Source organism: Achroia grisella, unplaced genomic scaffold (genome assembly GCF_030625045.1).
Source record: "Achroia grisella isolate CSIRO2021 unplaced genomic scaffold, CSIRO_AGI_Agris_v1 utg512, whole genome shotgun sequence".
Classification (NCBI taxonomy): Eukaryota; Metazoa; Arthropoda; class Insecta; order Lepidoptera; family Pyralidae; genus Achroia; species Achroia grisella.
This window is the reverse complement of record NW_026712906.1, coordinates 1,014,890-1,030,142: the sequence shown is the minus strand read 5'-3', so window position 1 is coordinate 1,030,142 and position 15,253 is coordinate 1,014,890. Positions and strand designations below refer to the sequence as shown.

Genomic DNA, 15,253 nt, shown 5'->3' with positions numbered 1-15,253 from the left:
TCTTTATTACCATTAGTCGAATCCTCATTACCTGAAGATGTATTGAAAGCTTGGCATAGGTCACATACCTATTAATGAACGAAATAATGGAAATATTAGTCCATTATCCAGGCTTTTGAATTTTGTCAAGTCGGAGGTTGAATCTGATGAAAGGATACGTTTGTCTCGTTTTAAAACGTCTAATAATTATATGGGACAGAATATTTCTATGTCTTCTGCTGCATGTTTGAATATGACAAATAGTAAGGATAAAAAGATAATATCCCCTGATAGGAATCACTTTGAGCGTAAAGAAAAGATATGTGTGTGGTGCGATAAGAATTCACATGCCAGCTCAGAATGTGCTACTGCTATTTGTAAAAACTTGGATGAGCGGAAAGAATACTTAAGACTAAAAAATGCGTGTTACATATGTCATCATCAACATCATGTCTTAACATTGGACATTCTGCAAAAAGGTGTAGAAAGTACCCGAAATGTGTGGTATGTACGAAGAGACAATTCCTATAATGTGCAGTGATGTCAATAAGCCTAATGTGGAGACAAGCACCGCCGGCACGTCACAAGAGTCTCAGTCAGTACTCAATCAGGGTGGTATTCCTAATAAAACAGTTTTATTGCAGACTTTGAAAGTAAAAATATGTAACGGAAATGAGAATATTACAGTCAGAGTTCTTTTAGACAGTGGTGCTCACATTCGTCACTAAGAACGTGGCTTATAAATTTAAAACTAAAGGCATGTGACATACAAGAAAAGAGTCAAAACTTGTTTGGTGGAACTATGACTCAAAAACAAATGCATAAAATTTCAATTAATGATTTTTGACAGCTGTCAAAAATCTAGATGGGACATATTGAAAAGGCGACAATATATAGTTATATACCTATGATAAAAAAGGGAAATGATATTTAGTCTGTTTTAAAAGAAAAAGGTGTTTTTATTTCAGATCCTATAGATGATGTTTCTGAAATAGATTTATCAATTGGTTCTGATTTTATAGGTACTTTATTAACCGGACGATCAGTGCAGGTAAACGACTATCTCTTCGCAACTGAAACGAAACTTGGGTGGACTATACAAGGCCCTGCGTGTGGTGTGTACTGCGTAAGTAATAATATAATAATAAAACATTCAATTGTATTTAATTTTATTTATTTATTATGAACGATATTAATGCTCGAAACATGTATCGATATTTAACTGTTTTCATAAAGGCACTTTACTACGACGACGTTATAACACTAAGATATAAACTTATTTACATTAATGTTGCAATACAGAAGATTTGATTTTTACTTAACAGATGTTTATATAGCAGCGGCTGTCAGCGAATATCATAAGCCGTAATTGACTCAGGCAGTGCAGGGAGATACTTACAATTAATATATATGAACACAAATAACGGAGTCGCTAATTATCATATAGCACCACCTATTACTTCGTACAGGAACTATATGTAATGACAGATATAGATAGGAGACAGCACGACGCGTAGCGGAGTACAATATCAACGTATGAAAAAAACAGGTAATTAATGGAATATACTAATTAGTATGTTCAAACGTCGACCGCTAACAGCCACTCTTCCAAGTGAAAATCGATTGCAAAACGAGCCTTGTGAAAAGTGGTATAATAAGTAAAGTTTCTGTAATTTACTATGATAGATCCATGCAGCCAGACCCTGCAAACTTTCTGTACCATATGCACTTACAAAGTATTCCCTTGACGCCTTTATTTGCGGCCAAGTCGCCGGCAATATCGCCCAGTTGCGTGGCTAATCTAACAGTGTTGAAACAATCATGAATCACTTACAGATTAATAAACTATTTTACTTTGACAATCGCCTTTCCAGTATTTTCACCTTGTAACATGCCTACTAATGCATCAACCATATTATCAAATCCGTGATATACTTTCTCCTGATATTTAAGTTTTCCTTCATTCAACAATTTGAGATTGGCAGTAATACCTTCATTCCAACGGTCGACCCATCGATTAACTAAAAATCCTTCCACTACAAGTTCCTTAAAAACGATTGCTGGCTGTAAGATTGTCACTGAAATTAGATAATTTCAAATTATTTTGAAATCCTACTAATATTATAAACGCGGAAGTTTGTGTTCATGCAAAACTAATGAATGGATTTTAATTAAACTTTACAATACCTTATACATTAGAATAATAAGCTAATTTAATAAATTTCACGAGGATGAAACCGCGGATTACCTCATTTACTAAAACAAAATTACTTTAAAAAGAAAGTACCTAATAGTTGCTAAACTAGGTACCTACTAAGGTTTTGAAGATTATTTATAAATACAACTTTGCGCGTTAGTTACTTTTCAAAATCTTTCTGTAAAAGAACATGGATATGTTTAAAGATGCATGCATGACGATGGGTCATGCATCAACTTGCTGTCCATCTTCATGAAGGAAGACTACTGGCCGAAGGGAGTGGTGTAATGGCACTACCGTGACAGATTGCCGTCGCCAGTGCCGTAACCACGATTTATATTTATTTATAGTATTATTACATATGTTGTTAATCTAAAAGGTACTTATAACATGGAATGAAATGAAAAAAATGGAAGAAGTCTGGAATATATAAAAAAATAGGTGGCTATCCAGACAGACATGACGAAATTTTATAACCATTTTGATATGTAGAAATTATAGTAGGTAATAATATTAATAAAATGTTTGTCTCACCTTTAGGTAATTTTTCGTCATTGTAAGATGATACCGAACCACAAACCGCAACACGCCCGTTTTTATTCATATGATTCATTATAGCTGTACTAATTTCGCCACCCACCTATAAAATGTTTTAATTATATACCCAACTCAATGCGCTGTGGGGAATAGGATTGTCAGTAATATGGAATTGGAACCCCATTGCTAGCAATCTACCAAGTCAATCAATCTGAGTACACGCGATTCTCCCTGGAATCCGTTCTGATAAGTTCCTTTTGTAAACTTGTCACGCTGGGCTAACTGACATGTCCTTATGCTCATCTTATGGTCCTCCACTGGTGTGCGCCTCAATTAGCGCTGGCGAAAGCACCATTCCGTTGTCATCCATTAAAAAAAACTCAATGATCTGTGGTTAGATATACATTCTATTGATTTTAAATGTAGTGCTAATTAAGATAAAATTAATTTATTTTCATGTTCGCAATAGATTAGTACTACTTAACTACCTACATTATCGAAATAACAATCTATACGTTGAGGTGCGCCTTCTTTTAGAGCTTGTCTAATATTTGCACTTTTATAATTAAAAGCGTGATCAAAGCCCAATTCTTTTTTTAAATATTGACATTTTTCATCGCTGCCTGCGAAGCCAATAACTTTGCAGCCTGAAAAAGATGTAATTACATAAATTATTAGAAATTGTAAATATAATAGACAAACATATCTCGAATCTGTTTTACATGTTTCATCGATTTTAGAATATTAATTATTAATTAAATTATTTTAAGTCTATACAGCTTATAACATGAAATCATGATAAACTTAGAATGCTAGAGATTTATCTATTTGACCCAATATATGAGTATAAGTAATTACTGTTATTGTGTTTAATATAATTTAATAGATCTAACCTGCAAGTTATCTATAGATAATTACTATATAAACAGTTCATTTAAAAAAAATCTTTTTATATAACCCGTCGCAGAAAAACAATATTATCGAAATTAATTACTGACAATAATCTAAGTGTATTATTATAAATATAACAAAAAAAATAAATACAATACAAATTATATTTAATGAAATGTTTACACATTGAAGTAGTTTTAAATGAGTACTGACCAAGCATTTTACCAATCTGCCCAACATGAGACCCAACAGCACCAGCTGCTCCGGTAATTGCAATTGTTTCCCCTGGTTTTGGCCGACATATCTCTTTTAGGCCGAAATGAGCAGTATTGCTGAATGTTATATTAATTACATAAGTTATTTAATTCACAATAAAAAAAACAGGTAATGCTAAACATTATATATAGCAATATATTAGTTATAGAAGGAACCAGAGTATTGTGTAATTTTGTTCCACACATGTGAAGGTATAATTACAATGTAACTAGTTACAAGTTTAGATTCTCTTTTATCATATCGAACAGGATATCAGTACCGACTACATATATTTTTAGTAGCGCATAGAAATATCTTTACAGTAGTGAGTAAAGGGAAAAACGTGGCCAAAAAATATGCGATTTTTTTATTTCAAGATACATTTTTTAGTACTTGCATAACTATACTACATATAAATAGCGAAGTATCTACGCGTAAATTACATAATGAAATATTATAGGCATTTGGCTCTTTGGCTCTCTCTGCATACCCTTTAAGATATGTGCGTGAAGATAAATCGTTATTCTATAACATTATATTAATAGTACATTTATGAAGGCCTCCGATGGCCTACCGGTTGCACTTCGCATGAATTCCGATGGTCGGAGTACCAGATTGCCAGAGTTCGAACCTAACAAACAATTGGACTGTAACATGAGTAATGTATCTAAATGTTTCTATCAGTTGTCTAGTCACCACAATACTAGATGTAGCTCGAGACTAGATGTCTCTTTAGATGACTCGCTCTGTATATTGTCCTGGGTTGTTATTATTATTATCTATTTATTAGTATTTACTCTAATTAACAAATAAATATCATACCCAGGCATTCCCAATACACCCAAACCTAAAGATCGAGGATGTGGGTCAATGTCAGGCAACAAAGTGATTGGTATAAATCCAAGTTTTTCCGGTACTTTCGGATCACACACGGTATGTGTGCGCCATCCAAAAGATCCAACTACATATTTACCTACAGGATAGTTTTTGTTGCGACTTGCTATAATTCTGAAAAAATAATTGCAATAGATTAATGCAGTAAAATTAAAACACAATATCCATAAATTATATAATGTTTTCTATTTCGTACTTTGCAACTTGGCCTCCAATCATGTCAGTAGGTAACTTGTAGCCAATCATATAGGCGCGCATGTAAGGATCGACACTAAGATACTCCGCTTCAGTTAAAATTTCTGTAAATAATACCGTACAATTATGAATTATCTGTTTAAAATACGTATTTCCATTTTATTATTCGTCTAAATCGCGTAAATTCATACATTGGTTCATATAATGAATTATAAACAGGTTCTGTCTTTTAAATATTTTCACTTACCGCCTTCTTTTAAATCTGGAAGTTTTTCTTCTATAACTTGAAAGTCGCTTATCTTAGGTTCCCCTTTAAAATATTTTGTTAAAACATATTTTCGAGCTGTTATCCCTCCGCCTCCAGAATATAAACGTCTTGTAATATAATAAGGAACAAAAAGTTTAGCCATGTCGCAAAATTCATAAAATATTTTATTACTCCTTAACTGAATATAACCTGCAATTAAATTGAATTGTAATTCATAAACACACTTAAAATGATACTAAAAACGAAAATGTGAAGTGATTACTTGCTCAGTCATGAATATCTAGAAATATTTTTATTTATTATTTTGAATTTCCGGTTTTCCTTCGGAAACCAAACTGAAACCGAGATGTGGTTCAATGCTACGTATAATACCACTATTACTATTAAAACATCGCTTTATTGCATGTCTAGTACTTACAGGGACAAGTGACAAGCAAGATACACGCATACACATTTTTTTTAGTTCATCTGTGGGTGTACGGTTTATATCATTTATCTATGGTAAAATAAAAAAAAAACAAAATATAAAATGGCTATCGTTTTGTTTGCATTTAATATTGTTGTTCAGCGAATCCTTTAACTAGTGAAAATACAGTATTCTATAAATGTAAACAAAATAAACAACACCGTTACGAACTGAAGCAACAATATGACTATGGTATATGGTGCCGAAAAGTCTTTATTATTGCAAAATTTAGGAATAATATACGGATAATATTTGCACCACTATGAGTACTATTCCAGAGTTTAAGTGTATATTTTGTAAAGAAACGTTTCAAAATAAAGAAGATTTACAAATACATTTCAGGTACAGAGTAATAGCCAATAATTTATTTTGTTATTCCGCCAATTTCGTTCTCTTTCTTTCCGTATCTAATTATGATATTTTATTAGAAAACATGGGGATCCAAAATTCAAACAGAATGTCAAGAGTAAAGTATCGAATCAAAGCGAAACGGAAACATCTAATGAGAAGCCGAGTGAAGACGGTGAAATGGTTAGCTGCGATGTGTGTTCTGATGTGTTTCCAACAATTTCAAAAGCGATAACTCACAAGCATAAGGTGCATCCGGATCACGACGCTAAATATTTTTGTCCGTGGTGCGGTAAACTATTCACTATGAAGGTAAGACGTCGTTCGCCGCAAGCGCTTATAAATGTCAAAATGACCTATGTACTCTCCCCACCACATCATATATATAAATGATACCTGTTATCAAACAGATATTTAATAACTAAGCTTATGGTTCTGAAATCATATGTGTAAATTGTATGCCAGTGTCCTAATGTTTTTTAGCACAGGATTGAAAATCTCACAATCACACATTATATAAAATTATGAAATGTAATTCATTTAATTTCAATTCAATATAACCTTTTGAAATATTACAGCATTTATACAACAAACATTTGAAGGCAAATCATGAAGATACAGAAGTGTGTACAGGCAATGATTTCCATTGTGATCCTTGTAATGTTGATTTCTATATCCCTTCTGCAATGTTATACCACAACAAGTTCTTCCATTGGCAAGACACTGATATACCTTCATTCGGACAATCAAAGAAAATAAAAATGTTTAACCAGGTACCTCAGGCATAATAATTAACTATTATTTTAAATATTTTAGTCAGTTCTTAAATACAGTATTATATAAAATACAAACATGAAAGCAATAAGAAGTATTTGAACCTTTCCTGTATTAGCCATTTTGTTTATATACTATAATGATGACATACAAATACAATATATCTGAAAAATACATAGCCTATGGACAACTTAAACACTAGGGGTGTTACTTATTTCCCAATTATATATATTTGCATACAATCATAAAACTGTTTAATTATTTACTTAAATTATATTACTTGTGAATATTGTTTCTAAATCCCTGTTTGTTTTTATATATGTATGCATGATACAAATCAGTATAACAATTTAAATCTGTAATTGAAATATCAATTTTTTATTTACAGGAAGCACTACATATATATTGCTGTGCATTTTGTGGAGAGGAATATAATAACAAGGTTAATTTACATGTGAGTATCAAAGCAAAAGCTGCCCATTATATTGATGTCCAATTGTATTACTGGAGGTATAGTTTTAAATACAAGTTAGAGTCTAGAACTTCGTCCACAAATTTTTATACATATTACATACAAATATTTTACTAGCTGTTTACTACGACATCCCTTGCATTCTCTCAAACTAACTTTGTGCAAATTTCAATACACCCTTTTTAGTGGATGAATTTACAATACAATACATGAAGAGTGACAATCTGTTAACTGTTACTGTTACCACAATCAATGTAGAGAATATAAGCAGCCTTTTTATAGTGATCTCTGTTTTCTATTCACAATAAGCTAATTAATGTCCAAATATTTGATCCTGCAATAAGAGTTTATTTTGTTATTGTAATGCAAAATTTATTGTAGCTCTAATTTTTCTGCCCTAACTCAACTTACAAAGCAACCTGCTTAGTGGCTATAATAGCTGAGATTGAGGTGTCCCGAAATTGTTTGTGATTATACAGAATTTAAATCAATCTTAATTTATTTAATCTGCCCTTGATCACATACTTATTAAAATAATAGTGCACTCATCAAATTTGTTTATAATCTGGATTGAGTTATAAGCACTCAATCGAGAATATAAACAATTTGATGACAATTTTGATAATGAAATATTTAAAACCCATAGAAAGATTTTATAACAAACACTGTCATTCTATATAAACCAAAGCAAGAATTTTGTTTTCATACTTACAGAAACACATGAGTGATGACCATGGTGATGAAGAACCAACTCCTGATGCATTACGCTGCCCTTTATGTGATGCAATATTCTATCATTTGGATGCATATGAGCTACATGTAACTTACCACACCACAGAGGATATGTACAGTGAAAAAAATGACATGTAATAAGATTACTTCTTGTCTTAATTACATAGAAACCAATTTTAGTTAATGTCTATAATAATTAATGTTTTGCAGGGTGGACGAAATTACTGAATTTTCACTGGAAAGTGTACCACCAGTAATAGAAAAAGTAGTGAATAATGATGCTGAGAGTGAAATAAATGCGCTAGGAATAGTAAGTTATCTATATTAATTTTAATTGTGGTGTAAAGCAGCTCATGTACATAGTGTGTTTATATTGTATTAATAAATTCGAAATTTACTGGATGTAGTGATTAAGCAGGGAACATTTTTAGGAAGCAATTTTTAATAAAGTACTTTGAAATACAAACCCACTGTAGTCTTACAATATGATATATTTTGTATATACGCAAGCATCTTGATTTATGATACAGTATGTTACTATAGCATATTTTGTTTATTTATTACTTTATCTTGAATAAAGCTAAATCACCATGTAAACAATTAATTGGGATACGATTAATTACTTGGCATTAGTTGTTCAACAAGTTACTTTCAATATCTTAAAAGTGTCCTATATGAATAAATATTTTATATACTTATGTAAAACTAGACATACTAGCTGTTATTGTAAATTTTTAAACTACAACTACTAATTTTTTTAAAACAAAATACAGTTGATTTTATTTGTGAACAGTGTAAGATTCATAGTATATATATCAGCTGAAATCGTAATTATTACTCCATATTTATTTGGATTGTTTTTTTTATTTAATGTAACCAACAAAATTAATGACAAAGAATATTTTTTTCAGGAAAATTTTCTTCAATTAGCAATGGATCAACCTGTTGATGAAGCAAGTTTAGAACAGCCCAGAGGTGAAGAATACCCAAAAATTAAAGGGAAGAAACATAAAAAGCATAAAAAGTCTAAAAAGTCAGCTATTACACTTGATGAATTTTTAAATATGAATAAAGATGTATTTGGAGAAGGCATAGATTTTCAAGGAGTTGAGGAAGTTCCATCACAAGTGGTAGCGAAACGCCTAAAAGTTAAAAAACAACCACAAGTATTACATAGTGGAACGAAAACATCCTCTTTTAAAGACTTAGAAAAACTGAAAAAGCAAGGAATTGTTGTCAAAATGAAATCTGTGAAAAAGCCACATAAAGTAGGAATGAAAGTCATTAAAAACAAAGTTGGAAACCTCTTTGAAGCAGAAGAATCCAATAAAGCAAACTCAGTTACTCAAGCTAAGTCAAGTAAAGTAAGTATGTCTAATGATGTTTTAACAAAATTAATGAGTCAAAGCAATAATGAAATAAAAATAGTTAAAAAATCTACAAAGAATAATATTTCCGAGTCATCAAGTGATCAAGCTATCTTAACTAAACCACAATCTTCTAATACAAGTGTACTAGAAAATGAGCAAGAACTGTCATCTCCTGAAAAGTCAATTTACGAAAATATAGAAGTTAAATGTGACGATATACCAAGTGGTGTGTCAATAGATGCAGATGAAGACAAAAACAATGAGGCTCCTTGTAAAATATCACAACCCAAAATGAATGAAGACATTGATGACAATGTTCATGCCAATTATTATAAGACTGATAAAATATCGAATAATGAAAATGCACAAACTGTAACTAATAGTAATAGTTCAAAAAGTGATACAAAATCAGATAATAACATATTTAATCAAGAATTGCACAAGAGCTGTGAAACACAAGAAAATCCTGATAAAACGGAAAAATCAATGTCACATCCTCTAAAATCATTACCAAATGTTAGTCAAGATACAACAATGAAATTTGTAGCTCAATCAGTTTATAATGCTAGGGAACAATCTACTCCTGTACATGCTAATTTAAATAATGACAATAATACTTCAAAAACTGCGCATGATGTCATAAGAGAAAACAGCTCTGAATTCATAGATGAGAATTCCAAAATCAGTTCATTAAAAGCCTTGAAGCATTTGAGTCATCTTACAGTTAAGCCAGTTTTACAAACTAATATTACTAAACGAACAGAAATAAAAGAAAATAATGTTTGTGTCCCAACAGAATCACAAAACCATTTAGAGTATAATGATAGTGATGAACATTCAGAAACAGAAACAATCTTAACAAAAAACTCAGTCCCTAACAATGAAAAACGTAAAACTGAAGTTATCAAATGTTTGGATGCTATGAAGATATTGAATAAAAATATTACAATTAAATCTACAGTTCAATCCCCAGAATTATCTGAACAAAACAAACCATTTGTTGATGAAGATGAGGAAAGTACCAATAAAAACCTGTGCGCAAATGTAAACAAAAATGTAAAAAATATGTCTCAAAATAAAATTAGTGTTTCAACAAAACTTCAGACATCAGAGAGATTGACTAGTTTGAAAACTGCGAGCCCAATGAGCAGTCCTGAAACAAGTAAAAGAGTACCAAATACGTCATCCAAAATTAATATACCACAGTCAGGAAAAGAAGCTAAGTATTTTTCAGAAGAAAATACCCAATCACAGTCAAATGCGGATCTTCTAAAAAACTTGACAAATATTACAGCAAAGCCAATAGGTACGCCCGCCATAAAAAATGTGCATCAAATAAAAACTGATAAGATTCTTAGGCAACCTGCACATATTGTTAAAAATAATCCAATGGGAAACACTATTACAAAAGAGCAGACCAATGAAGAAATTGAGATATTTAATATCGATGATTCTGATAGTGATGAAGAACAACAAACATATGGGAATCCAGCTTCAAAATCTGCACAATGTCAATTGAATTTGCCATCTAATGAATCAATTGATGCATTAAAGAATCTAAGCAAACATATTACTATTAAAAATCATAAATACCAACAAGTAACTCGCCATGGAAGTAATAGAAGTAGTCCCCAACATGATTGTATTAATAAAAACTATGAATCTGATGATGAAAGCAAACCTGAAGAAAAAGTTAAGCAAAATAATCTAAATAATGTATTTCAGCAAAAGAAAAATAATGTATTTCTTCAAAACACCTTAAAAAATTTAAGTAAACATATTACAATAAAATCTGGCAATTCTTCCCCTTGTCCATCAAATAAATCTCAAGATCAAAATACTCAAGATACCAGTGAAAAAAATATACATGATGATGATGATTGTGATTCCGATTCCAGTACAAGTAAAGTAAAGATCACTGAATTGAATGACGATGATGCGCCACTCGATGATGTTGACAACATAGATGATACTAAAGTAAATGACAACATCTTAATTCAATACCCAGATGGTACATTCAGTGATGGCGAACAAGATGACCAATTTATAGATATTGAAAGTAAGTTGGTAACAAACACACTGAAAAAAACTAATCACGATATAAAATCTGTGAATGAGAATACTAACATTGAAACATTAAAGAATATTAGTAAAAGCGTCACAGTTAAAAATTTAAATGAAAAGAAATCACAAAAACAAGAATTACCTGTTACTGTAAAAGCAACAACTGTCTTGCCAAATAATCTTAGTAAAGATTTATCTATAAAACCTAAGCAAAATAATCAGGAGGCTCAAGATTGGAATGATGAATCAGTGAATAAAAGAAATACTATTATCAAGCGTCCTATAAATCAGTTAATAAACAGAAACACGTCCAATCCCGTTAGTGCAATAAATAAGGAAGTTACAGTAAAAACATTTGAAAGTAAAACTGTTATCCAAGAAATCACAACAACTGTAACAAAAACAATAAAAACCATAAATCAAACAGTGCAGCAAGAAGTTCAAAGTGCAAACCAATCGACGTCCACATCTGCTATAAGATCACAAAAAGTTCAAGAGGTAAAACCGTATCAACAATTAGGTAATAAAGGTCACGGAATTGTTGTACGACATGCATCGCCTGTGTGTGGTACAAAAATTAGAAGTGCCACCACACCAGTCAGACCTATTGTTGGTACTGCAGTTAGACATTCTAACCAATTAGTTCCCGCACGACCAAGGTCAAATGTAATCAAAGCTGTTACTCCGAGAATGTCGCTTGTAAATAAAAATGTAAGTTCTAATTTGGCACAAAGTTCAAGCACTAAAGTGCCAAATAGAAATCCTTCAAGTCCTATGAAAAGATCTGTAGCACAGGAGACAAGTGGTCCTTTTAGTTGTTTCAAAAAACCGAAAGAGTCACTGATCCCTGTGTCAGATATTCCTGTTTTTAGTGGTGAACAAGATAATGGGTCTACAGTACACTATGCAGCAGCGACACATGTAAGCAAAACAATGAATGTAACCAAGAATATTAAAGGTAACACAGTCACAACACAAATGAAGTCAGAATTCAGTTCAAACTCACAGCAGCTAAGCAGACTGAGTAATGTGTGTGGATTAAAAATTGTAAAAACTAGTCAAATTAAAAAAGAATCTAATATTGAACATAACAATGATGCCAGTGCTTCAAAACGGACTACCTTAGAAGCAATAGAAAAATTACAAAAACATGGTGTTTTAGTGAAAAAACCTCGTTTAGATGAACAGAACAATGATAACAATAGTGTATATTCTGATAAGGATTGTGATAACTTTCAAAAACAGGAGACTGAGGAGGACGACTACACAGATTAGTTTTTTAACATATGATATTATTCTATGAAAATCACAAGAATTTGTTATGTTATGAATGTAGCTGGTTAAACTTATTATTTGCCACTACGAAAATATTGTATTTTCATAGTGGCAATAATAAGTTTAATGTGATTAGAGAAATGACAATGATACGGAAGACAACTATATTCTTTGTTCCTGTAAATATCTTTTTTGTTACCATCTAAGATGTAACCGAAAACAAATTATAACATTAATACCATAAATATGAATTTTTAAAATATTTTGTGAATGTAAAAATTTGAAGCGGACATTGTTTGGATGTCTGCTTCAGTTTGTGTGTTTTCTTGCTGTCATGAGAAGACACCGTTTCCTTAGGTACCCTCTTCGAATTTATCTGCCACAATTTTATAAACACGCGTCACTGCGTAGTGACCATACAATATCAAATGATAAAGCTACACCGCTTATTCGAATATTCGATGTAGATATACATTATAGGTATACCTTAACCAGCGTCAATATAAGCGGCTGAAACGTTCCGTACAATGTTAGGAACCTCCCATAATACAAGTACACATGAATTAGAGTCTTAGCTTTCAAAAAAAATATATGTAAATATGTACATATTGTGAACTATTGAACAGGTTGTGGGGTTTGATTTACCCTTTTAAATGCGAGACATTTAATATATGTATGGTGACAGTGAACATGTTTTGGGCGTATATTTCCTCTAAATTGAATTGTATTATTAAAAATATAAGATTATGAGGAATCATTGTAGATTTCAATATATAAAACAGAATTGATATGCTCATGCCTATTTTTGTTTTAATTTTGATATGTATTTGCTATAGATATTTCAATTATTTATTATTTGTTTTTCATTTATAATAATGAACGGTTCAAAATTTAAAGTCACTATATTCTATCTACTTCTTATCCATAAAGTCATCAACATAAGTTTTAGCAGCGGGTCTAAAATAAAGTTCACATGCGTTTTCAGATTTTTACAGGTACACAACAACAATAAACTAAAAAATGCATGTGAATTTTAGGCAGTTGTATTAAGAGCGAACTTGAAGTCCTTAGATTGTAATGTCGATGAATCCCTAAATACATTCACTGGAGTGAGAAATGAGGCGTCGTCTCTATTGATATCTTACTAGCTCGTTTTATTTCTAGCAGGCTTGCATGCTTATATTTGGGCTAGATTCGTGGAATGTATAGTAGCGAATTTACTGATTGCAGAGGCCTAACAATTTAGATACGATGTACGGTGATCCATAGTGGTGCATCATGTCTATAGTTGACAATTGCTACTTACCATTAGGCGACTGCTCAAGATATATTTTTGTCTTTAACACTAGCTACTTAAATATTTTGAAAACGTAAATATTGATTCTAGACTATACTTTCAGTACCTAGTGGTTATATGAATCTAACTTAATACCACAATTATGTTATATTATACTTCACCAAGTTTATGTATTATCGTCTACTTAGCACCATAATAATCTATAAAACTGTCAGCTTTCCTTACCTCATAAAAATGTACCAATAAGAGTTAGGTTATTTTTTTTTTTTACACATTGAGTCTTTTAAATTTATTCTGCTTGTAAAAAGCCGTTAAAATATTAACGTAATTGTCTTGAACCCAAATCTGTGATGCTTTTGAAATATAACTGAGTAATACGACAAATCTACCGAAGTTATTGTACAGTCACATAAAGTAATATTTAAAAAAATGTTTGTACTGAATAATAAAAAATAATTTGTAGTAAAAGATTAATAATTTCGTTAATTGCAATACCTACTTTTGTATGTGTTGTATATAATAGACACTACATGTAAATAGCTATATTTAAGATTTATATTTATATATATAAGAGACCTATATATATTTAAATTGCAAGAAGTTTGCGGAGTTTCAGTTTGTATGTGATTAGTATTTTCTGTTATAATTTTGTGGAATATTGTTCCTAGATTTATATAATAATAAAATGACATGTGAATCTTTAATATTTGGTTTTTTTTTTCATACTTTTTTGTCATCATATTTGTTTCAGATCGACTTGGAATATAATTAAATTTTTATGTATAATATTTTAAAAGTATGTACAGCAATTTAATGAACTCCCTATGTTTTCGCGACAATTGTTTCGACTCAGGATGACTTCATTCTGAAGTTTCAGGGTCGTGTCCATCTGGTAGTTAGTATTCAGGGCATTGAAGATCACTATGAATTATTTTTATAGATAGTCCCCTTAAAGTAATTAAAGAAGTATTTCTATTCCTCACATGTTGCAAACATTTGTATTCATGAATATGGTTGTTTGTATAAGTCTGGATGTATTCTATGCATATTATGTATTTATTTACAAAAGAAATATGTTTCTATCAGTTGTTTTGTACCTATATTACAAGCTCTGCTTATAGCTTGGGATTAGATAGCCCTGTGTGAATTATCCAGGGTTATTATTATTAAATACTTGATAACTAATGATATACACAAGTATTTTTAGGATTAAAGTAGGAGAAATAAGGACACATTTTA

At 31.1% G+C, this 15,253-nt stretch overlaps 2 protein-coding genes across 2 annotated transcripts; one reads left to right on the top strand and one right to left on the bottom strand.

Annotated features, from left to right (window-relative positions):
- Nucleotides 1–1,145: 1,145 nt before the first annotated feature.
- LOC131846888 (prostaglandin reductase 1-like) lies at nucleotides 1,146–6,361 on the bottom strand. Its single transcript, XM_059196317.1, has 8 exons — nucleotides 6,271–6,361; nucleotides 5,196–5,405; nucleotides 4,950–5,052; nucleotides 4,682–4,867; nucleotides 3,818–3,936; nucleotides 3,206–3,360; nucleotides 2,711–2,816; nucleotides 1,146–2,057 (listed from the first exon to the last, which is right to left on the bottom strand). Exons 2-8 carry the CDS (start codon nucleotides 5,356–5,358, stop codon nucleotides 1,825–1,827), a joined length of 1,065 nt encoding a protein of 354 aa, XP_059052300.1. The 5' UTR covers nucleotides 5,359–5,405; nucleotides 6,271–6,361; the 3' UTR covers nucleotides 1,146–1,824.
- LOC131846887 (uncharacterized) lies at nucleotides 5,698–14,718 on the top strand. Its single transcript, XM_059196316.1, has 7 exons — nucleotides 5,698–6,024; nucleotides 6,111–6,342; nucleotides 6,609–6,803; nucleotides 7,193–7,258; nucleotides 7,991–8,142; nucleotides 8,219–8,318; nucleotides 8,920–14,718. Exons 1-7 carry the CDS (start codon nucleotides 5,945–5,947, stop codon nucleotides 12,715–12,717), a joined length of 4,623 nt encoding a protein of 1,540 aa, XP_059052299.1. The 5' UTR covers nucleotides 5,698–5,944; the 3' UTR covers nucleotides 12,718–14,718.
- Nucleotides 14,719–15,253: the final 535 nt, after the last annotated feature.